We start from the raw sequence: 25,769 nt of genomic DNA on the forward strand, positions 1-25,769 counted from the left end.
GATTATTTGTTTTAATTTGTGCATGAATTTATGCCTTCATTACCTATGAGAGATGATGGTATGTAGATGTGTAGTGAAATGAGGCAACCAGGTGCCACTAATTGCCAGGTAGTGGGCATGAGCTTGTGTTAAGCCCACCTGTGCCTGATTAGGGTGGGCCCCTACTGCACATGAGCAGGATTAGGGGGCCAATAAAAGGTGAGGCTTGAAGCACAGGTCCAGCTCCCTCATGAGGAAGCCAGGGAGGAGGCTGCCTGCTTTTGGAGCACTATTCGTGAGTTTCTGCTGGAACACCTGGTTGGACCTTGGAGCGCCGTGCCCTAAAAGAGGTTTGTCTTACAACATAGATGTTTTCACATTTTGCTGAAAGCTACCATTACAGGTTCTGTCCTTTCAGTTAGTAAACTGATGGTGTTCAGTGGCTACAGAAGGTGAGTGATTGAAAGATGCCTGTACCTGCTCTGAAGCTGTTCTCTTGGCTGGTGTGCCTTCTTGTACCTCATCTTGTTCTCTCTTATGCCCAAAGAAGAAAAGATTGGAAAGGAGATTTCTCCTTTGAATTGAAACTTTCCATGTCTTGTGTGGAGTAGAAAGACCTGCTGAAATTTTGTGAGGACTAAAGGGAGTTAACAGTGAACATGCTTAGCTCCCACTGAACTGGGATTGTTAGAAAAATCTAGCTGCTGCCAGTTCGCAATTAATTTCCCCTGCTGGCTGTAGCAAAAGTATTCTGAACAACTGTTTCTGGAGTTTCTGGCATCCTGAGTGCCTTGAGTTAGTGCAGTGGTGTCTTGGGAGGGGAGCGGATGGGCAGGCAGGCAGAGGGGTGGCTTCTGTGAGAAGCTGCTGGAAGCTCCCCTGGTTCCAGTCCCTGCCCCACCTCTGCCCAAGGCTGAGCAGATATGGGAAGCTGGGGTAAAGCAGAGCCCATGGTGAGATGGCAGCTGTGCCCCTGAAGCCCATGGAGGAGCACGGGGGAGCAGACCCTGAAGAAGCACAGTGGAGCAGTCCCTGAAGGACCACGGTGGGATAAATGTGGATTTGTAGCCCCTGAAGTGTCACAGGTGGCAGATGTGAAGCAGCAGCCTGTGCAGGATTGCAGAGAGGGACAGATGTGGATCTGCAGCTGTGTAGGACCCCGTGTCAGAGGAGGTGACTGTTCCCAAAGCAGCCGTGACTCTGTGGGCAGCCCGGGCTGGAGCAGTTCCTGAGGGACTGCACCTCCTGAGAGGGACTCATCTTGGAGGGGTTTGTGAAGGGCTCTCCCATGAAAGGGACCCCACGTTGGAGCAGGGGAAGGATGTGAGGAGTCCTCCTTGTCCTGAGGAGGAGAAGCAGCAGAAGCAACATGTGGGGAACTGACCCTAAAACCCCCTGTGCTGCTTAGTGGGAGGCAGCAGTGAAGTAATCTGGGTCCGGGAATGAGTTTTGGTGGAAAGTATTAAGATCTGGTCCTGTTTTCTCTTTCTCCTTGTAGATTAAGTTAGCTCTTTTTCTTCCCAAGTTGAACATGTCTGTTTTTTGCCTGTTACAATAACTGGGGAATGCAAACTTTCTTATCCTTGTCATGATTAATTTGCCTTAAGATAGATTTTCTTCTTGCTGTCTCACAGTGGGTGCGGGGGTGAGTGAGCAGACGCCAGGCTGATACCAGCAGGGCCTAAACCATGGCAATAAGCTACAAAAAGAAAACTTCCTGAAGAGCTGGGAACCTGAAATAGTTGTTTTGGGCAGCAAAAGGAAGGCAGCTCATTGACATTTTGATATTGTGCATAGAGAAAGACCAACATTTATGTAATAGTAATCATGATGCATGCTCTGTTCAGACTGCTATGAAAAAGAATGATACTTTTTTTTTTTAAAGACAAAAAATCTATGTTTTTGTGTGTGGAAAAAATATAATCTGACAATAGGGTCTGTCCTGTGAAAGGCAAATGATGACTCCTCTATGTTGGGCAGGAAGATCAGCACTAAAAATTCTGCAAAATTCTTCTGATTTAATGTTTCAGGAGCAGATATTTGGATAGCTGTAATTCAGCTGCTGACTGCTGGGAGATAACAACTTTCCCTGAAAAACCCTTATAGAAACCACTCCATTTGCTTTATAAATAGCTAAATTAAGATCTAACTTTTACTTGAAATACTCAATTCAGAAGCACATTTAAAATGCCCATGCATTTTAAATATATTCCTTCTGAGTAATAAGTTTTTTTCTTCTTTATGATTATTCTTGTATGCAGGCAACTTATTTTTTGAGTGTTGGCAGAAAATAATTGTTCTAAACTCTTATCCTTTTCATATGCTTTCACTTGAAGTAAGATGGATCAGATGGGAGTATTCCTGTGTTGACCCCTTAATCCTTGAGTTTGGAAAAATGTTGGTTTAGGCCATCTTCCATTTAAATCAGATTTTGTGTTTTGTGGGGAAGTAATTGCAGCAAGTCAGAAACTGAAAGGAGTAGATGATTTGCTTTTGTACATGCAGTGTACTTTTTCTTATTAGACCTCTTAAAAATGTACTGCTAAAGTTGGACTGTATCATTCTTTTTCTTCTCATCCCAGGTCTCTGGTAGCCAGCTGTACTGGCAGTGTGGGGGTTTGTTTTTTTTTTTTTTCTTTTGTTGCAGCAACAGGCACTACCATATAACTGTGAATAGAGGTTTAATACCCACTTTGTTGTGTTCTTTTTATACCTCATGATTTTTGCCGTTATTTATGTTATGGTTGTGTTCTTATGTGGAATAATAAAATATATATTTGTTGCTATCCTTTTTCTTAAATAATCCATATTAAAAGACCGTAGGATGACACTATGTAGCCTTTTTTTGGTAACTTTATCTGTTTCAGCTGTAAGAGATCTGGCAGGATACACACATTGTGTTCATCTTGGTGTCACACAACTGCCTTTTGACATCGAGGGAAGTGGAGTAGTCTGGCTTATTGTTCATACTGCAGTTCATTAATGGCTGTAGATATGAAATGAGCAGCTCACTAAAAAGAAACCTTGGTCAACCTCTGACTCTTTCCTTAAAGGTTTGAGAATAGACAAGATGAAAAAATAATACCAGCTTCTTTCCAGGTGGCTGAATGCTTGATGTGTCTTTATGTTTAGCTGTCAAGATGTGAATGCTGTGGTTATTAGAAGTGTCTTCCATTTTTCTGGTTTGAAACGACCCAATATATTGTGTGTTTAGAGATTAGTTGTTTGGCTTAAAAAAACAACTTTAGTTTGTTTTTGGAAAAAGAACTCCATAGCAAACTCCAGGATTTTACTGTTTATAAGCAGACTTCATAGTGCAGGTTTTAGCTCCACATACTGTGTTGCACACAGGAGTGGTGGACTGTTAACATTCTGCAAAATGTTATTTCATCTTTTAAATACCTTCCTCATGATTAGTTTCATATTGTTGGTTTTCAGTAGTGCAAAGATGTTTTCTGCAATCTGGGCCAGAAAAAAAAATTGATAGAGGAGGCTTTGTTTTAAGGAGTTTGTTTTAATTGGAGAAAAAAAAAAAAAAAAGCAAAAAACCAAACACCAAAACCAAATAAAACAGATTTTGTTTTTAAACTAGAAGTGTAAATCACCCTTTTTAAATGATGGTTTTAAATGAGTATGTGAATTAATACTCAAATATAAAATCTGCAATTTAATGAACAAACTGTTTAATATTGTTGTAATCTTGCTAAAACTGATTTAATGGCTTTTCAGGCTTTTTTTCTTGCTGTCTTTTGTTTTGGAGCCTAACTTCATAGCTGGTGTAAGAAAGAACTCTAATAGTGCAACCAAAGCTGTTGCAGGTTCTGTAGTAGGCCAAATCACTTACCTTATGTGACCTTTATTCTGGCAGATTCTGCTGCTATATTTTTTTCTATGGCTCTTACTTTTTATCCTTTAAAAAAGAGAATCAATTGCATCCTTGCAAGTGCTGGTTTCCTTTTTCAGGCACCACGTGCAGCAATAAAATTCAGTGAAAGTAGATCCAGTTACTTTGGTGAAAGGCTTCCAGTATCTTGTAGCTGAACTTGTCAGTGACTTAACTCTCTGTTGGTGTTGGTGTTTGTGTATGGGAATTAGGAAACTAAGGTATCATCACCTGTATTAATCAGAAGTTTATGTTAGGCTGCAAGTCCTCTTGACAGTATATTGTGAGAAAATATTCCTGGAACAGCCTTGAGCATTCTTGTGAGTAATGACTGTGTTACATCCTGTTTGCTGCAGGCATTTCCAAAAGATGTTTGTTTAATTTCACAGTGAAATCTTACTTCTGTAGGTGCTTAAGCATGGTGTAATATGAGGAGGTGTGGCAGAATACTGTGGATACATTTGTGGAGCTGAAAGGCGATGAATGAGGTAGCTAACTGAAAATTAAGTTGGATTCATCTGTATCAGTGATGGATGGCATCAAACTGCAAATGAAAAGGAAGGTTGTAATGGCACTTTAGGACTGTTGCAAAATAAATTACAGCATTTAATTAAGCTTGCTTACCGGCTGTTATTTTCACTTGAAGCTTCTTGTGAGATTGTACTCACTGGAATAAAATTGTATAAGGAAAGATTCTGTGTGGCCCTACTGTAAGCTCTGGAAAGAAATTCCTGGTTGGAGGAAGTTGCTACAAAATAGTAATTGGAATGTATGCCTCAGGTGTAATTTCCCAAATTTGAGCAGAATCTTCTACTTACCTGTTGTTAGCTGTTTTCCACTGACTTATACTTTGCTTCACTGCATTCTCTTTTCTTTTACATCTTTTAAGCAGTTGCTTCCCAACTCTTCTGTGATTCTGTCTTCTGGAAGAGATTTGGAGGAGTAGGAGAAAGCAGTTCTGCACTTCAGGATAAGAGGGAGGGAGGAGGAATTCTGCATACTTGTGGTGTTGAATTTCAATGAAAGAGCAAATACCTCATTGTCTTTGCCTTTTATCTGGTCAAAATCCACTTCATGATTGTGGTTAGGCATATAGTGGCTTTCTTCAGTGGAGTGACTACATCAGTTGACAAGGGAAAAGCAGTGGATGTCATCTATTTGGACTTCTGCAAGGCCTTTGACACAGTCTCCCACAGTATCCCACTCACCAAGTTGGACAGGTACAAATTTGATGGATGGAATGTTCAGTGGATGAGGAATTGTCTGGATGGTTGTAACCAGTGGGTAGTGGTCAACAGCTCAAAGTCCAGATGGAGGCCAGTGACAAGTGGTGTCCCTCAGGGGTCTGTTCTGGGACCTGTACTGTTTAATATTTTTATCAATACAGACAGCAGGATCGAGTGCACCATCAGCAAGTTTGCAGATGACACTGAGCTGAGAGGTGCTGTCAGTAAGCCAGAGGGATGGGATGTGATCCAGAAGGACATGGACAGACTGGAGAGGTGGGCCCAGGTGAACCTCATGAAGTTCAGCAAGACCAAGTGCAGGATCCTGGGTGGGAAAAATCTGTGCTATCAATACAGGGTGGGGGATGAAGTTTTAGAAAGCAGCCCTGCAAAAAAGGACTTGGGGTGCTGGTAGATGAGAAGCTGGACATAAGCCAGCAGGGCACACTTGCAGCCCAGAAGGCAAATCACATCCTGGGCTGCATCAAATGAAGCGTGGCCAGGAGATGGAGAGAGGTGATTCTGGCGCTTTGCTCTGCTCTGGTAAGGCCTCACCTGGAGTGTTGCATCCAGCATGGAGCCCTCAGTGTAGGGAGGACATGGATCTGATGGAGTGGGTCCAGAATAAGGTCACAAAAATCATCAGGGGGCTGGAACACCTCTCCTATGAAGACAGGCTGAGGGAGCTGGGGTTGTTCAGCCTGGAGAGAAAAGAAGGCTACAGGGAGACCTAAAAGTGACCTTCCAGTACCTGCAGGGCTGGGGATGAACTGTTTATAAGGACCTGAAGTGATAGGATTAGGGGCAATGGTTTTAAATGAAAAAAATTCTTTACCATGAGGGTAGTAGAAAAATGGAACAGGTTGCCCAGGGGAAGGCAGTTGAGGCATCATCCCTGGAAATATTCAAGGTGAGGTTTGAGGAGGCTCTGAGCAACCTGATCTAGTTGAGGGTGTCCCTGCTTACTGCAGGGGTGTGGACTAGCTGACCTTTAGAGGTACTTTCCAACCCAAATTATCCCATGATTCTATGTGGCATAAAGCTTTGATGATATGTTAATTCTGCCTCATTCTGTATTTTCAGTCAGGTGAAAGTGGAAGTTGATCTGAGGAGTGAGAGAACTGGGTTTGTTTGAGTTTCATCCATTCCATTATGTGGCTGCCAGTGTCATCAGAGGCTGTTTGGGCTATTCACCTGGTGTATTTGTTGTATCTCAGAAGTCAAATAAGTAACACAAAATGTAAAAGAGTTTATATAATAATTCCCACTGTCTAATATTGTACTGGTAAATATTTTTATTACTTTTCAAACTTCCTGCTCATTTTCTTTCAAACAGCCAGAACCAGTAAGGCTGGTTATCTCTATGGAGTTAGGCTGGGCTTCTTGCCTGTTGGTTGTGCCTTCAGAACATTTTTGACCCAGTCATTTCTGTTACTGAGAAGCAAAGAGGGGAAGAGGCTACTTTATTTATCATTTTACAGGAGAACAAAATGTCACATAATGGCCAGATGTAATGATGGACCTTGCTCCAACACAGGTACAGCTGAAAATAATTCATTTTTCTACCTACACACCTGATTCCTAGTTGATTTACTGTGTCCCCTGACGTTCTTCTGTTTTTCCTTTCTTCTACTTTTTTCTTTTTCTTTCTCTTGTAATGAACTTCTGCCTCAAAGGGATTCAACTTACATCTTGAAATACTTTTAGTGCTGTGAGTATTTAAAACTACTGTGACTGCTTCATCATCTTTAGAGCAATGGGGTCTACAATTGTCTGTAATGCCTCTATTTTGGAGTGCTCTCACCAACTGTACTGTGAAAGGTCATGTATTTCCTTTGTCTTCTGAGTGAGAGAAAAAAACCCAAAAATCCAAGCTTGCCATGTCCCAAAAGAAAGTAATGAACTGTAAGTGCTATTAGATTGCCTCTGAGTGTGGAGAGAACTGAGCAAGGCACCAGCCTTGAAGTGTGAGTAGACAGTGATGGTCTAGGGTCTGTCTGTCCTTACTGACTGTGTAAGTCTGGCAGCCTTCTGGTGAAACTCTACCTCAACCTCTGTTCTGTGATTAAGATGTGCTAGAAATAGGGTGGCACTACAGCACAAAGTCCTACTGTTTTCTGAGAAATGAAAAATTCTTTGGTATGATTGAGAGAGCAGATATTTTTTCTTCCAAAGCAAAATGGCTTTCTATGTGGAATTGAGGAAATACTTCTATAATTTTACTTACTTTTTTTGTTACATGAACATTATCTAAATGTTCACGTCAGAACTTTATGTTATAAAGTTCTACAGGTTTTTAGCATACCTGGTGTGTTGCCTTACAGGCATTTGTATTCTGTTTTGTGGAAGCTAGGAGTCTTTAGTCACACTTGAAACTCCCTGTACCACTCCTGTGATAGCTGCAAATCACTCTATCGAGGAAAGGCCCAAACACTTGTAATAAAATAATTTTAGATATTTTCTGTATTAAGGACTGAAGTGGTGGCTGATCTAAATTGATGGATGCTGAGCCATTTTTCATTTTTTGATTTTTGTATTCTTCAGTGCAGAGTCTGTTACTGAGTTGTGTGAATGTACAGTCAGCCTTTATTTTTGTTATCTGTGGCTGTGCTGAATGGTTTGAATTTAAGGTATCTTCGGGTTTAGCTGGTAAAGTAACAATGTTTTTGTTTTGTCACTTAACTGGGACTTTGTTTCTGAGTTGGGATGTCTTGTACATGTGCCTTTCTTACTTTCTTAAGTGGCTTTTTTTAAAATTCTTTTTTTTATTTCTGTATGGAAAATGGGTGGCAATTTGAAGGGCTTGCTTTATATAGTTCCGTGTGTTCACTTTTAATTTGTATTTTAACAAATAGTAACTGTGATCCTTCACCCCCTCAGTGCTACCTTCAGATATCAAACAAAAAGCCAGACTCAATGCTAATTATTTGCCAGGTTCCTGTAGCTCTGTAGGAGTTTTCTTATTAGCATAACAATGTTACTCTGAACATTGCAGCTAATATTTGGCAGATAACTTGGGGTATGAAAGGTTTTTTTTCTGGAGCTGTTGCATTTACTTACATAGAGGTGAGTCCTTTCTGTTTCTATATTGTCTAGACTATCTAGTCCAATGGGCTTGATAAACTAAAGGCTCTCTTTAGTTTATAACTAAATATAAACTAATATTATAAATAATATAATATATTATAACTAATATCAGCTTATACTTGCATTTATATAGTTATCTTTGATTCGTACCCTGGCATGCAGTGCACTCCAGTTTCAACTGAGACTTTAAGGGGAGGATTTTTTTAGTTGTTACAGCTGCAGTGTATGGGCTTTCTTGTCTAAATACTTATCTCCATCTGCCTTTGTCTGTTCTGGCTTTGCATACTTGTTCTTCATTGAAATGTTCTGAAATGTCACATGTTGGATTGTAATGTAAAGATGGGCTACACAATCCTTCTGCTGATGTATTCTCTACATCATGTTTTATTTGTATAATATTCCAGTAGTGGGCTCTGTTCAGAGAGAGGCACTCATTCAGATTCGGTATAAAATCAGAATGCTCTTATTTTTTAAAATTTCCAGTGCTACAAACTGGATCTGAGTGTCATTTAAATGTTCTTGATCATTCTGGATTTGCATATCTGTGCTCTGACTTCTGGACTGTTGGGATTTCTGTGCTAGGGATATCTCTGCAGTTTTTCTTCTCAGACCTAATATGAAAGATGGGTATTTTTTTTTTTTTTTTTTTTTTTTTTTTTGCCCCGTGTATTCAACTGCCAGGACAAACCAACTTGTCTTTTCTTTCTTGTCTCCAGCAACAGTGGAGTTCACTAGGTGAGATGAGTATCTCCCTTCCCTGCCTTGTGAAAAATAAAAAGACTTTCTACATACTCCTATTAATTTCTCAAGGCATAATCGTTTAAAGATGGCTAAAGAACAAGAAGTATTCTAATTCCTCTTTGTGAACTCTGCCTCTGAGGTACAGAAGAGATTCACTGTCACTGTTCTGCTGTGGCCTCAGTGTGCAGGTGTCAAACTGACTTATGTGGGGGAACCTGCTCACAGTGCTCCCTTTGCCATGCTTTGTAACCTATCTGAAGAACTTTTTCTGTATTTTTCTTCCAGGAGCTCAGAGAAGGATCATTATCTTAAAATAAGAACTGAGACATTTTTAAAAAAGGAAATGGGTGTGATAGTGGCATGTATGTAATCTGTATGTTAGGTTGCTTGTAGCAAGCCTCTTCACCTTAGAGCTCTGGTGGCTAATCCAGTCATGCTGAAAAGAGGTGAAAAATTAATTTTCTCAACTGATTTTGAAAGATAAAGTGAATGCATGTAAATGAAAATTTAGTGTTTGTCTGGGAAAACACATAAAATGATATATTTTTTTTTTTTCTTAGTTTTTAAATTGCTTGTTTAGATGGAACAGTTTCCTCTGCTGTAGTCTAGAAGCAGATCTTGTAAATGCTATGGCAAATTGTATGTTTTGGGAAAAATATCCTTGGTTCAGTTCGTACTTGAATGTCAAAATTATTATCATTAGGAGGAATAAAACTTCTGTGCTGTCTTTCTGTGTGAAGAAAACTTTTTAACCTCTCTGAAAATCAAAATCTGTGATTTGTCCAGAAACAAAGCATCATGGTTGTATTATTAAGACTGGCTTTACTTCATTGTAATTCCTCTATTGAAACAGGACACATAAGCTAACAAAGCCCAGGTGTAAACAGATGAAGTGTGTCTTTCTCGAACACCCATGTTAAAAAGTATTTTCATCTTCTGAGAAGTTCAGGTTGTTGTGGTTTAAGTATTTTCAGTCCTCGTTTTAATTTTTTTTAAAAAAATTTACTGATCTAAGGATTCTTGGGTTACATTATTTCCTTTATGTTCCACATGCATGCAGTTAATTTTGTTTGGTTTTGTTTTGAGAGGCTGATGTCAACTTGGAAACAGCTCAGTACATTGACTTAAGAGAGGCTTACTAAGAAATTTTATGTAGGAGTTGGCTGCTAGTGTGACAGGATGATACCATGCTCAATAGTTACATTGTAATCTAGTATTTTAATTTTCTTGAAGTAACCCATCTAAGATTGCTTCAGTTACTATTGGGCAAAACCGTTTTTAGAGGCACGCAGAGCAGGCAGTAGTGTCTTATCTTGCTCTGATGAAATGTGCGTGGTCTTTGTGATTATTTTAGCTTTGTATTTAAATGTGTTGCAGTAATGTGGTACAGCCTATCATTTCAAAAGCATTTACTCGAGTAGCTTGTTTATTGGACCTCTTCTTGCAGACAGAAAAGCCTGAGAGAGCAGCTCTTGCTGAGTTGGGAGAGTTTCAGCTGTGAGTTGGGTCTGTTCTTTGCCAGATGCTTTCCTAGTAGGAAGCTGACACGCCAAAGAGCTGACAGATGGAAAGGGAGGTGACGTTAAGTTCTGGTAGTGAGACTGAAAGCTTGTTAGTCAGCCCTGCTAAATTTACTGTTAAAAGTCTTAAATGCTTAAAAATGTTTTGTTTGGTTTTGTGCAGTCAAACTATAGAGCTATAAAGACAATCTAAGTAATTCCAGGGAAGAATTTGTTTTCAACAGTAAAACCTAGAAATGTGGGTTTGTAATTCACTCTGTTGTACTGTGATGCAAACTAAACTCTGGAAGTTTCTTGAGCAGTGAAACCTGAATGTTGGGTTTTTTTCTCTGGTTTTGGAAGCTTGTGAAAAGAAGACCTAATTTCTAATAAGTATTCCTTCATTATAGGGAGGCTTGTCTGAAACTGGTCAGTACCAGGGTCTGCAGAGTTCAGTAAATGTCTGGAAGAGACTTAATCTGTTGCTGTTGATCTTTGATTTAGACAAGCTTCTTGAGTTTGCTTTTATTCCATACAAATGCCATCTTTGCACTGTACAAACGGTGCAGTTCTACTCCATTAACTGTCTACACGTCTGTGAATGTAGTTTTTTTGCCTTCAGGGAAGATGGGATGTGCCAGCGTTTTTACTAAGCTTTACTCTTCAGTTGTATAAGGATGTCGAAGTGTATGGACCTTGTTTTTGTTACTGAGATCTAACCATTCATCCCTAGCTCATTCTTGGGAAATCTGTGTGTCTGACGAATATTTAAGAACCAGCAGGGATAATGTGCAGAATGCATTTGCTTCCTGATCAGCTCTTGATTTTGAGAACTCAATATTCCTAGTCCCATAAAACAGAGCCTCACTTCCACTACAGCTGATGATGACAGAGCTCAGTTGCTCAGTTGAAATGCATTCTGACTGGAAGTACTACTCCATGCTTTTTTGGAGGTGGTTGTGGTAAGTTAATAAAAGTGATAGAGGCTGTTCTAATTTAGCAGTGAATTTTGAAAAGAATTTAGAGGGAAGTTTGAGTCTGTGACCAATTTCATCCATGTGTTCCTCTCCAACTCCCTTTCTGTACTTCACTCCGCAAGCTGTGTTGTGAGAGTAAATAATTTTTAGTGCTATTTGGCTGTGGGTAGTGATACATCATGTAGCCTTAGAGTGCTTTCAGAAATCATTAAGTACTTATATACGGGAAGGTAACAGAACACATTGCAATATGCAATCTAAAAATAATTAAATGGTAGCATATATCTTATGGATCTTAACCTAAAATATCCCCTTCGTCAGGAAATATGTTGTGATTATGTTGTTTTTAGATCTTATTTTTATGCTGTCTATATGACAGAAAACAACCAGTTTTTCCCCCTAACTTATGTCTTAGCATTTTTATTGTTGCTGTGGGGGTAGACCAGGCATATGTGATTTCAGTTTCTTCAACTGCATCCTTTTTCATGTTGTATTTCATTGAACTCTGTTTGCTCTGGTGAAGCAATAATGTGGAGGTGCTTCTAAAATGCCAGGCTGAGAAGTACTTGGGCGAGGAGCTTTAAGTCATTCCTACTTCTGAATTTCTCAGTGCATACGATCTTTACCATATTTAAATTAAAAATTCCAGGATGGAGGTTGCAATTAGTTTTATGCATTCTGCACAGCAGAACAAAGAACTACACCAAACAATAATTAATTGTGCAATCATTAAGTTCATTAAGTTGTTTGTTGGTTTTTGTGTTTGGTTGTGGTTGTTTTTTTTATCGGTGGACCAGCTGAAAGTAATTAAACTTGTTAGGATTGTCTTGCTCAGTAACAGTCTGAAATATGCTGTATGAACTGCAGCATTTATGAAGTATGTTGCTGTAGTTCTCAGAAAAGTAGGCCAACATTTTCCTGTTTGAGTTTGGAACAAAAGGAATTAAGATGGTGCTCCCAAGTTTTTGATACATTAAAGATGTGTATCTGTATATAAAAAAACCTAACAATAACTTGGTGTGTCTTTATGTAAGGACTGATTGGGCTTTCACTTGAATGTATTTTTATTTGAAAATAAATGCATAGAAGGACTTGAACCTATTTTAGACTATTTGAACAATGAAGGTATTCCATTAGGTGGCAACATGGAAGTTAAGATTCTGACAGCATGAATGTCAAAACCATTTTATAAAACTGTCTGTTCTCTGGCTACATCCCACTTGAGCATTCATGTGACCTGGCCTTAATTTAAAATTTGTAAATATTTGATTAGTAATTTCTAAAGTGTTCTTCCACACATAAAGGAAATTATGATAAATAGCTTTTAAGTGTTTAAGTGGCTTGGTGTTAAACATGATTTGCAGCCCTAAAGTAAAGTGCACTGTAGAGTAACTTCTCAATGTTCAATTGGGAAGTGCTGATAGGTATCATACCAGGTGACTTATTCATACTTTTTCTTCACTTATTTAGATATTTCTGTTGTATACCTTGGCTAAAGTTCTGCAAAAGGGCTATGGGCTGCACTGTATTCTACTAGAACTTCCCCCCACTCAGGCAGATTTTTGGGGAACTGTTTTGAGGAAAACCTGTAGGTGTGTTTGCTCCTAAATGACTCTGCTGCCAAGAGAGCATTCAGGAGCACAGAGAAATGATAACCATGCATGAATGCCACCCGGAGCTTCTAGGCTGCCATTAGCATTTTATTTTTACAAGAGACTCCTGCTTTTCAGAACAAGTACTTTTAGAACGGTTCTTACACATTTTTACTTTATATTTGGTTGTTTTCTCAGCAAGTGTCTTATCAGAAGATATTTTCTTAATCAGTCCCTTCCCTGAGCAAAAATGGGGTAAGTGTAATCTTACTCTGTATTGTTAAGATTTTAAAGTTGCAGCATTTTCTGCTTTCAGGAGGTGGGAAGTGTTATTTCATTGCAGCAAACTTGTATCAACCCGTCACATGTCTAACCTTGCAACAACCTATTACCTCTATTGGTAGTGTTACTGTTACCTTTCAGAAGATACCGTAGAACAGAAAAACCGTTCGTTTTCCAACCCCAGTGATGTACTCAATCCAGTTATGCTGTTACTTTGGAAATGCAGCTTCCTGCCTACGGATTCTGGAAGCTATGGAAACCTGAAGGGTTCTTGATTCTTTTTGTTTGCTGCATCATACTAAAACATAAACTTAAGACCACCCCTTTCTAAGGTTCAGTTCCTCAAATGATTGTGCTGTCTTGGATGTACAACAGTTATTTGTCAGACCTAATCTACTCCTGAGCATTAAATAATGTGTAAAATGTGAGTACGTGTGTCTGCTTGGGTAGGGATGCACATTCATTTGTCCTGTCCATCCCCTACTCATCATAAGGATGAAATGCTATTTGGGACTTCATATATTCAACTCTAAAATCTGCTGGTACATAAATGGCTTATTTTATATGGCAAGTTAGCTAAGATATTGGTGTTCTATTTATTGAAGCTGTCCGGTCTCTTGGTGGGAGTAGAAATTGCTACATAAAGTTTAGGATTTTTTTACATAGACACTTTGTATCCTGTGCGGGAAAGTTTTTGGAGTTCATCCAAAGAACAGAAAATGTTCTCTGACTTTGAAATCTCTTTGGAATGGGTGAGTAATTTTTCTGGTGAGATGAACTGCTGTTTTTTTCCTGTGACTGTACAGAGGGAATTTCCACCACTTAAACTATCTAGAAGTCGATTTATTTAATCAAACAAGTCTATAAAAGGCATTTCTCTCTCTGCTATTTTTTTTTTTTTTTTTTTTTTAATTTTCAGAGATGAAGTTCCAGTTAAGGTAATAGAAGCTGGTTTCACATTTTTATTTCTGAAACAGTGAGTGTTCAGTTTTTTTTGTAGTCTCTGTTGGTTACTGTAGTTGGGGAATCCTTGAAATTATAAGGTCTTAGTGGCTTCACAGGGGTGTACCTGAGTCAGTGTGTGTGGGAGCAGTATCTAAACTGTTCAGAAGTATTTTTCTGCTAAAGAAATGATGTGAATCCTGTTCTGTTTTGGTTTTTGTATTTCAGTGTAAATTGTTATTCCTTTCTTTTAAAGAATCTAACACTGGCCACACTTGCTCTAAAAGATTGATGAGGAACGGCAGCTTCTGTTCTTTCAGACTGCTTAAGAGACTTCCTCTTGGTATGGCTGCTAACAGAACCATTAAATTATTGTATTTGTTGTGGCTGGAAGTAAAAGAAAGGTTGGGAATTTGTAAAACTTAGTGTAGTTTGGGCAGCTCTGAGTCTTGAGCTTGTTTCCTGCCAACTGGGTACATTCTATTGTAACAATAGAGCCTCTACATTGCTTTTTTCCCTTTGTTTCCTTTTCAGTGACACATCTGGGTTGATGCAGCCACTGAATTTCAAATAGAAAAGAACATTGAAAACAAATATTCCAATCAGCTGTTAATTTTTTTTTTTTTTGCATCAGCTTTCTTCTGCCTATAGGACCATTAAGCAGAATTATACATAGGATAAATTTTAATATATCTTCAGAAAAAATGTTAGCCACAGAAGTTTGTCTAATAAAGAGGAGTAGTTTTCAAAATTCTGTTTTAGTGTTTCTTGCTGGGAAGACCTGTTCTGATTGTATTAGTCAGAAGGTTCAGGATGAACATTTGGAGCTACTTGATGCATTCCAGTTTGAGAGACTCATATTTTGTAAGTTCACTGGTAGGATCAAGCAACACTCCTTCAGGAGGTTTCTGCATCATGTAAATTGTTTCATTGAAGTTCGTGTGCTTGCCTGTTGCATACAGGTACATTTCCTCTCTGCCTTTTAATCTTAATTTTGTGTTTGTGGTAAAGATACTTAAATCATATGCTTTAGAATATAGCTGTGAGGTGTAATAGTTGTCTACGCTTTATCACTTTGCAGAGACAAAAGCCTGTTAAATGATTTTCTTCAATTTTGTAGTACTAAGTAGCTGATCCCTAGAATGATCAGACATTTGCTGTTTCACAAAGGATTGGTTTCAATGTTAAATGGCATCTGACAATTTATCTCTAATAGTTATTGGAGATAAATTAAAGATTAAATATGTGTTACAAATAGAGACGATTTTGTGTGCTTAATTGGGTGACTGTCTTAAGCTTAATATAGTCTCTTGACTAATTAAAGAGACTCTTGTCTAATTAAAGTCTCTTGAGCTTAATATACTTAATCCTCAAATGAGTGCAAAGGGGCTAAAAGTTTAACCTAAGGCAGTTAAGCCTCACACAGCTGCTTGCTCACTCCTCACCCAGTGCTTGGAAGGAGACTCTCATTGATACAACTGAGAAAATCCAGGGCTGAGGTGAAGACAGTTCAGCGGGTAAAGGGAAAGCTGTGTTCACAACTCTGTCCTACACCCCTGCCTTCTCCATCCCTCCAGCTTTTATTACTGAGCACAGTGTCATACAGTATGGAGCATCCCTTGGGGCAGTCAGAAGTCACCTGCCCCAGCTGTGTCCCAGCTGCTTCTTGTACTCCCAGCTTGCCCACTGGAGTTGTACAGTGTGGGAAAGGGAGAAGACTTTGCTGTGTTGAGCACTGTTCAGCAACAGCCAAAATGTCTGTGTTATCAGCACTCTTAGAGTCACAAATCCAAAATATAGCACCATGCAAACTAATACGAAGAAAACTTTATCCTAGCCCAAACCTGTCAATACCTGTTCCTTCTTTTCTTTCTTTTTATTTTTTTGGTTGGCTGGTTGGTTGGGTTTTGTTTTGTTTTTCTGGTGTTTTTTCATTTTGTTTTGGGGTTTTTTGGTTTTTTTTATTCCCTTCCTCAGAAAAACTATATCTAAACTATGGAAGCTAGGTAGAGTTGTTGAGGTTTTTCAGTTCCTTTTTTGACTGCTGCCTATTGATGAGACAGTAATAAAGAGGCTCAATCCAATTGATCCACATCTGTACCTATGGTGGAATTACCCTGGTTTATCTGCTGTCTGCATCACTTGATGGCCAAATTTCTAGAATATTGATAAATGAATATGGAATGAAATATCACTACTTTTCAGGGACTTCATTACATGAGGAGTGGCTAAACTAGAGCTAAGGAGCTTTCTGGTCCATGGAGTGTGTCTGTTGTGCTTTGGTTTGACTACTGTGATGATTTAGACTTGGCAAGGAAGAATGGATTGGAGATATAGGTGAAGTATAAATGGAATCATTGAGAGTGTGTATTGCACATCAGCAGTGCTCTTCTTTCTCTGTCCATTTGTGACTTTTCCCAAAGTTATGTGTGTGCATGCCAGTTTCTTGACCCTCAATCTTGTCATCTTCTGGCCAGTCCCAGAGTATTTTATGGAAGACTCAACTACTTTGTAATCTTATCTAAGCACGTTTCCTTTCTTCATGGTGCAGCAGAAGGTGTAGCAATTGAACATCTCTCAGTGCTGATGCCAAGTAGTGTTCAAACATGTTGCTATGACTTGGTGAGCTGCCACGTGCCTCTTAAACTGTGATATCTGATCTAAGTGGGGTAAATGTTCAAATGTTAACTAAGGCAGTTCAAGCATTACTACCAGTTAGCCTGTCCCCCTCGTGAGTTACGTGTACTCAGGAAGCTGTTGCAGTTTGGAGGAAGTGGTTACAGACTGTGTGTCTGCTCCCTGGTTTGTATTTCATGTCAAGGAAAACTTGCTGTTGAGCTGTGTGCTCTGAATCTTTTGGCTTCAGGGTCAGTGGAACAATGGCTAAGCTCCCAGTTTTTGGAGTGCAGTACTTAATAATATCTGAGGAAAGCAGTAGTCTTTGAAAACTGGCATGATCCCTGTTTATATGGTATACAATGTTATACTGGAATTTGAGAGCATTTATTAGTGAAAACAAACTGGGATTTATTACAGGGATTTTTTTGCCACAAGAGCTGGACTGCCTACTCAGAGAAAGGAATGATGAGTGTTATATATATATATATATATGTGTGTGTGTGTGTGTGTGTGTGTGTGTGTATATATAGATATATATTTGTATACAACTCTCCTCCCAAACTGTCAGGATTGGTGCCTGTCCATCCATTGTCCATCCATTTGTGTTTGATAATAACCCAAGTATTCCAGCTTGGTAAAAATAAAGTTTAATTTCTCGTATTTATATTAGCTGTGTAACTGAAATCTGATAAGGTACATTCTTAAGATCTTTTAAATATTTTTCTATAGGTAGTGTCTTGTTATGTGTCTGTAGTTTTCATTCTCTTTGTTTCCATTTCAGATAGTGGTTTCAAGCTCCTAATTCACTATTGAAGAGGGAGATGAGTGGGAATAACATGGGATACAAAGCTGCTTTGTCTAGTGGCACTAAAATCATGCAAGGTTAGGTTAAAAAGACTTGTGCCTGTCTTACAGGATCCATCTTCCTGGGTAAATATTCACCACCTGGAGTATACAGATGGAGGAATCCTGGACCCAGATGATGTGCTGGCAGATGTTGTGGAAGACAAAGATAAGGTAGAGCTACTACTTTTTCTTTTTGCTGTATCTTTTCAAATAATTAATGGTACATTCTCATTTCTGGACAGCTGGCAGATGAAGTAGGTGTTAAATATTCTTAAATGCAACACATCTATCTAACCATAGGTGCTATAGCTTGCTGGTCCTGGAGTAGAACTAGAGGGGGTGGGGGAAAAAAGCATAAAGATCACCAGAAGAGCCAAGCAGTTGACTTAGGACATATATTTCAAGAACTTTTGTGTTTCTTTTTATTGCTGTATGAAAAAAAAAGTAGTGAAGAATTGTGAGTTTTGTAAGATATCTTTTTTTAATGCCACTTAAAATATCTTTTATAATCTTCCTTAGCTTAGAATTACGTTTTTGAGAATCATTCAAATGTCATTGTTGAATATGTATGACAAAGTCAACAGACAAATCTTGCAATGACAAGAACAGTGTTAAATTTCAGGAGGAGTTCCTGTAATTTTTTACTGAAGGTCTAAGCGGGGCAATCGTTAATTTTGAAAGGTACAAATCAAATTTATAAATTCAAACAAGACAATTGTCCCTTCTATGTATAGAAGTGGTAGCTGCAAAGAAGCCTCCTAATGTGTTTGTAATTACCAGGAAATTTATGTTTGGGAAAATGATTGATAACTTATTTCAGCATAGAGAAAGAGTACAAGTTATAATACTTTGACTTTTATCTTTCTTTTTGTCTTCATAAAACCAAACAAATAGTTTTGTCTATTTACAGTGCCATATGCTTGCTGACTTCAAAACTAATTTTTGATATTACAAACAAATGCTATTTTTGTATGTTGATTGTTGGGTGACTTAATACAAAGTGCAATGTTTTGTTTATGATTAATGGAATGCTGTTTCTCAGTGCCTTAAAAAATTGTCTAAGGCATACTTCAGTGTCATTTTATGGTGCTTTGTTTGGTAATTCTTAGAAACAATGGAGCTTTGGTATATATTAATTTTTTCAAACATATTACTTGTCCATATTTATAGACTGGGGGAAGAGTGGCTGCAGAGCAGCCCAGCAGAGAGGGACCTGGGAGCACTGGGTGACAACCAGTTGAACATGAGCCAGCAGTGTGCCCAGGTGGCCCAGAGGGCCAGTGGCATCCTGGCCTGTATCAGGAACAGTGTGGCCAGCAGGACAAGGGGTGTAATTCTGCCCTTGTACTCAGCACTGGTGAGGCCTCAGCTCGGGTTCTGTGAACGGTTCCAGAAGGACATGGAGGTGCTGGAGCGGGTCCAGAGGAGGCAACGAGGCTGCGGAAGGGAGCAGGGGGAAAGTCTGATCAGGAGAGGCTGAGGGAGCTGGGGCTGTTTAGCCTGGAGGAGACTCTTAGGGGACCTTATCCCTCTCTACAAGGACCTGAAGGGAGGGTGTAGTCAGGTGGGGGTCGGGCTCTCCCAGGCAGTGAGTGACAGAACAAGAGGTGATGGCCTGAAGCTGTGCCAGGGGAGGTTTAGGTTGGATATCAGAGAGCACTTCCTCATGGAGAGGGTGATCAGGAACTGGAATGGACTGCCCAGGGAAGTGGTGGAGTCACCATCCCTGGAGGTGTTTAAGGGAAGGCTGGATGTGGCACACAGTGCCATGGTCCAGCTGATGTGGTGGTGTTAGGTCACAGGCTGGAACTGATGATCTTGGAGGTCTTTTCCAGCCTCAAGGATTCTGTGATTCTGTGAATTCATGTAGATATTTATGACTTTTTCCTACTACTTTTGGTTTTGCATTCTTAGTTTGTGGTTTCAGTAATGAGATTGTACAGATGTGCAGAAATCTTAAAATTTGGTTAACAAAAAGAATACCTAATGATTCATTCTTCTTTCAAACCCTAAATTGGAGAAAATTAAAATGGGTTTTACATTTATTCTGAAAAACATGATTACAACCTCCAAAGGCATGATACAGTGTTCTTATTTGTTAGATTTGGAATATTCTGTTTCTTCCTCGTATAAATAATTTGTAATAGGTTTCAGCTGTAATTTCATATAATCAAAGGCATTTGTATATGAAATTGTTACTGCTGACAGTGTTTGTTTACTTTAATAGTCTTGGGTAGTTCTGGATGATTAAGATAGAAAGGAAAACCACTACTGTGCATAGAAATCTCCATGTAACTGATTTCAAGGCAGTCCCAGCATACATATTCTTTACTTACCAGAAAGGGAAGTATTAAGGCAATTTAATAAATTGCCTTCATCTTTTTCAGTACCTTAAAATAGTGGAGTGGACTTGAAACACTAGAAAAGAGTATGTTTCTGCATGGTCTCTGAGGATGTTTTTTCCCTTCAGTTTGAGTCACAGGCTTTTTAACTTGTTCAAAAAGATAGTGCCAATACTTGCTAAAATCCTCTGAGTTTATCTAGGCTTTACCTTTATTTTAAAAACAAACAAAATCATTGAGAGGTGTGGGGGGAGTCATTCTCATGGATAAATAAGCTCTAGACCTGGATTTGCTGGCCCTTGGCTTAAAAAAAAAAAAGAAAGTTTGGTTTTTGCTGTTCATGAAGTGCAAGCCAATTAAGCTGCAGCCTATTTTTAAAACATGTTTTCATGTTTTTCAGGAAGAAAAGGTTTTTCTGCTGTTTTGAGCCAATGGAAACATATCTGGCTTTATTCTTGTGTAGTAGGGTATGCTGTGAGCCACCATATGTACATATAAAAGGATATTTTGGTAGGAGTTAGTATCTGGTATCTAAAGAGAGGGAGAGGGAAAAAATATCACTGTCATTAGTATTTACTAAGCAACACTTTATTTCAGTAATGTGGTTTCTTTTAGAATACAGATTCTGAAACTTTGCATTTTTATGACGGTTGCTCTAATTTCTTGCTGCAGAGGTGTCATGCATTATTCAAGATTATAAAATGACTTGGATTTCAGGAGCATTTGGCTTTGATGACTGTTTCAAGCTGTGTAATTATGAAACTGTGTACACATAGGTTGGAAGTTCAGAACTCATTAGTGTGATCTTTAAAATAACTGATTTTTAAGTGTAGTATTACATTCCAGGGTATGCAATGGAATCATATGCTTCTGATTACTGGAAACCTTCTTGAAAACTTCAAGTCTAGCAGAGTGCTTCATGATACATTCATAGCTTTAAGAACAGAAACCTGGTCAAATGTGGCTTAACTTATTAAAGAAAACTCTTTTTTATAGCTTTAGAGCCATAAACGATGCCTTTATGCATAAATTAACCTCCTATTTATCCCTGAAAAAACTGGAATCTTTCACATACTTAGTGCTGGATAATGTAATTTTTCTTAAAATATTGTCTTGGAACGTATTACAAGGGTTACTTATTTCGTCTCTACCTACTTTAAAAGTAAAAAATGTGGTTATAAAAGCTCTTACCAGATGGGCTACAAACTTCTAGTTTTTCCAGTGTAATGTTTCTGTTTGAACATTCTGAATGAACTGGGAAATCTTTGTATAAACATCTGTAGCCACCACGGTTTTTCCATTTGTGATAAGTATTCCATTACTTTTCTCAGATTTAAAAATAAAAACCCAAACAATTAACTGTGACAGGGGATCTGTGACACTAATTAGATTCCTGATAGTTTTGAAATAAGACTCCCTATTCAAATGCTGAGAGAGGGATTTTGAAGCTAAAATCCTTGTTATGTAAGATAGATGCAAATCTGAAACTTGTTCTTTTCTAATTTCATTTTCTATTGATCCTTTTATTGTCTGATTTGTGTTTTGGCATTTTGTGAAGACTGTTACTAAAAACTCTTCAGGCAGAAGATTTGATTCCTAGGTCCCTTAGTTTTGGGGAGTATTTCAGCCGTATAATCATAACACTTTCAATTTGAAAATGTTTTGTCATCTGGGCACTAATTAATTGATGGTCAGACAACTGAAGCTATTTGAATTTCTATTCCTTAAACAATGAGAGTGATAGAAAGAGAGAGGTCACTGTAAGTGCACTTGGTCACAAGTGGTGGGTTGAATAAACATTCAGATGTCCTGATGGAAGTTGCTCAGTGTCTCTTTGTTAAAGTATAACTTGGTGGAAGATGCTTATTCCTTCTTAATGATTTTCCTTGATGTGACATACTTGGAATTCTATATATGAGTGTGTTCCTGCTCAAGTGCATATAATCACATGCATGTAAATGCTTCCCAGTGGAGTGATATGAATTGTGAAATAATGTAATCTTGTTGTGGAAAATTAATTTGGTGGGTTGTCTTGCTGTAAAGTAAGATGAGCTCTTAAATACTTCTGTGTAGTGGTTTATAAAATGCCTTGATTTATTATTTCTCTTCGCCTACTTAAATTGCAAATGGATTGAAGGAGAGACTTTTTGCTCTGCTTTCAAGTGAGGGATTCAAAGACTACTTCAACACAAGGAATTAAAAATGCCCCCTGTGGCGTACCTTGTTGTGCAAGACAGTGGTGAAGAACCTGATGTTTGGTGTAGACATTCCACTTCTTTCCAGAGGTGACTGTGCTCTGTCCCAAGCAAGTTTTTGAGTATTGGTAGAAATCAAATTACGTTTCAGTAAAGTTAAAAACAATTTGGAATTTTTGGTTTTGGAACATGGGATATTGTAAGGGTATAGTAATCAGCTGACCTTATTGTTGTGAAAGCATAACCCTCCTAAAAGTTTAAAAATAAACCCAAACCAATTATTGTGTGCAGTTTGTTTTTTTTTTAAAAGCACATTTGACATATTTGAGGAAAATACACACAAGTTGCCACTTAAAATGTGCACGTAGCCCATTTATGTGCCAGCTGCCTGATATTTGCCCGCATTAGTTTGACTTCAAAAGTTCTTCAGCTGAGAAGGCAGCTTTGTTGCTAAAGTACAGTGTAATTCTGCTGAAAGTGCCAAGTAAGTGTGAGTTAGTGCCTACTCTGTGGAGTGGCTCGGCTGATGAGTGTGAAAAGTTGAGCTGTTTTTAACTGGTTTGTTACCACTGCTAAATCCCTTCAAATCATGCTTTATAGAGAACTCTCAAAAGTGCAAACCACATTCCTTATTCATTTTTTTCATGTTAATTCCCTCATTTCCAGCTCCTCTCATGCCAGGAAAAATAGATACAGGATAGTTGGATGAACATATTACAGAGAAGGCAATTTGTTTAATAAAGTCTAACACAAAGTCTGAGAGCCTCTGTTAGGTGGCAAACAACTGCTTATCCAAGTTGAGATTGCCAAGTTTTAGAGAAGATTTGCTTTATTTTGGCAAAGTACTGTAGCACATAAGGAATGTTTTAAATATATATATATATATTTTTTTTTTTTTTTTTTTTTTTGGCATTCCACAAACGACAGATTTATTTAACCTTGTCACCTGTGCTTTATGGAAGACCATAGGTGTAGAGCTGAATGAATTGCAAGAGTGAGACAGTATTTGAAACTGGTGACAGACAGTTCAGAAGGATTTGTTATAGTAACATTTACTGTGCCTGGAGAAGGTCAGCTCCAAATTCAGCTGTGGGACTGTGTGCCTGTCCTCCTCTGCTATGCATGGGGACACTGCTGAGAGTGAAGGGAGGCTCCAGGATCATGTTCTGCTGATGAGTGTTAAATAGATATTACACTGGGAAGTGTGCATCTTCATGTGTTTCTCTTCTTGGTGGCAGTGCTTTTCAGAAATTTGTTTCTGACTTTGTTAAACTTGGTGCTGTATAATTGGTGTGGGCTCAGGAAATAACAGCAGATCTAAATGTCAGGTACTGGTTGTCCTGGAGCAGCCGTGTTGCTGACCTTGTAAGCCAAGGAGCAAAATCTTTACAGGACAAATAGATAGTGTGCTTTGCAGAGAGCTGAGAGAGGAGACTGCTTCATAGACTTCAGTTACCTGCTCAAAGAGTGGGCTTTTAGCTTGCAGGCAGGGAAGGTTGATCAGGAGTGATCTGGGTAGAGCTTTCACACCATCAGCCTGGAGAATGACTTGTCAGGTGGTGTAGAATGCTCTTTGGATCTCTGGTGCTGATACAATGAAGTCGTGTGCACTCTAGATGGCCTGTGGAAAGAATCTGTATGATTTCATGGAGCTGTATTTGCATTAGAATGAGCCACCTTCACTGCAGAGGGTTTCTCTCCTTTATCTGCTTCCTTCCCAAGGCCTGCAGATCCCCACGGTGGGTTTGGGCAGTAAGATTTATTATTATTATTATGTGGTCTCCAGCTGTTCTCCCTGTTGCTGAGCAGCATGCAGTGGGATCTGCTATTGGTAATGGCATGGTACTGAGTGATTAGCAGTGCTCAGTGCTGGGGAAAGGTTTTTCCATTTACTAGATTTAGAGTCAGAGATTTAGAGTACAGATTTCACTGGAGTGTATTAGTCCATCATTGAACAACACTGATACCAAAAAATGCAATTGCAGAAAAACCCCTCTAGCACTTGCTTTTAGGTTTTAGAAGGCAGGGGAATAGCTCCAACCTAGTGTGCATACCAAGCTGTCCAAGCACTAGGGTTATATATAGGTTAGATAGATATATTAATTAGTTTCCCTGGGAGGTAATTAACAAATTAATTCAATTTTCTGGAATTCATTAACATTTGCAAATGGCCTTAGCACTTGAGTTCCTCAGTGGTCTTCGGTGGTGGTCTTCATTGTGTCCTGTAGTTGAACTCACTCTTTACTTATGCTGAGTCCATCCTTTGCCTTATCCTTATCATCCTTGTCATCCTCAGCTTTGTGAAGACAGCTTGTTCAGGTGCAACTTGAAAGTGGTCACCTTTATCAGTCCCACTCCAGGGAATCATGCCCCAGGTCTGCTTGGCCACTATAAAAGGATTTTGAAAGTACATTGTAGTCTTCCAGGCTCTGTGCTATTAAGAAAGAGTCCTGGCTCCTGATGAGTACCAACATCAGATCTGATGATTATGTGATTAAGTCCTCTTGTAAAAAGTGTGTATCTAACAAGTGTTGTGCTTGTTGCTTTCTGTGTCTTATGAATGGCATAATTTCTTCTTTTCCAGATAGTTGCTCTTCCCCTCTTCTGTGGTGTGTGATATTTGAGTGTCAGTGAAATCAGACTGCCTGTCCCCCTCAGTCATTAGCTGAGTGTTAGTGATAATACAGCACTTCTGACAGGAGCATTGTATATTAGATTTTAGAATAGTTTCATATATGTAGTATATGAAAAAAGAAAACTTTGTGAAAGAAGGCTTGAAAAAACCCAGTTAAGAGGTAGAATAACATTCAGCACATAGAATATGCTGACATTTTAAGCAATTAAACATTTTCAGGAGAAGAAAGAAAAAGTGTTGATTTGGAGACATCTATCACTTTTTATCCTTTCTGATAGCTGGTGTTCTGTTAGCTTTTGTATTAGTATGAAGACATGTGAAACCAAGTTTTTTATAGTGAATATAAGAGATGTGTCTTTTAACTTGTACAAAAAAATGCCTTTTTTGTTAATTGAACATTGATCTGTTCTTCTCAGTTAATTGTGGAAAACTTTTTAAAAAAATTGTCTTTAGTTCAGCTGTTTCCCAACTTTGTTATTTGCATGTTACTGCACGCATTGGCTTTCAGCAGTGCAAAATGAAAATAAACTGAACAGTTAAATAATGTGAACACATTTTATTTTGTAGACAGTGTTTGTGTTTTGCCTTTTTTGACCAAATTTTTAACAAGGTATCTCTTCATTTGTTGATCTGGATGAACTTCAGTGTTTTGGAGAAAAAGGTTCAGTCTGCAGTGGTTTGCAGTACAGTTGCTTTGTGATCACATATTCGTCTGAGTTTGTGCTATATTTTTCAATTGAAAGTTTCTGCTTCAGCTAAGAATAGAACTCAATAAACAGAACTGAGGAAGCATTTTAAATGACACATGGATAGGTCATTTGTATTTGAAAAATACAGAAACATTTGGAGAAAAATTTTAAGTCAATGAAGAATGAAATATTTTAAGGTGAATTTAAATATTTTGATTCCTAGATGTGACAACAT

At 38.5% G+C, this 25,769-nt stretch overlaps 1 protein-coding gene and 1 long non-coding RNA gene across 6 annotated transcripts in view; one reads left to right on the forward strand and one right to left on the reverse strand.

Annotated features, from left to right (window-relative positions):
• Positions 1-25,769, reverse strand: part of LOC139797557 (uncharacterized) — a 336,133-nt gene that overhangs the window by 298,364 nt on the left and 12,000 nt on the right. The window lies entirely within an intron of this gene.
• The window catches only part of PARD3B (par-3 family cell polarity regulator beta), a 375,207-nt gene that overhangs the window by 7,716 nt on the left and 341,722 nt on the right, over positions 1-25,769 (forward strand). For all 5 annotated transcript variants that reach the window (XM_071747007.1, XM_071747008.1, XM_071747010.1 and 2 more), the window contains exon 2: positions 17,743-17,844. In XM_071747007.1, coding sequence (XP_071603108.1) covers positions 17,743-17,844 — 102 coding nt within the window. The remainder of the gene's footprint in view (positions 1-17,742; positions 17,845-25,769) is intronic.

Source organism: Heliangelus exortis, chromosome 6 (assembly GCF_036169615.1).
Source record: "Heliangelus exortis chromosome 6, bHelExo1.hap1, whole genome shotgun sequence".
Lineage (NCBI taxonomy): Eukaryota > Metazoa > Chordata > Aves > Apodiformes > Trochilidae > Heliangelus > Heliangelus exortis.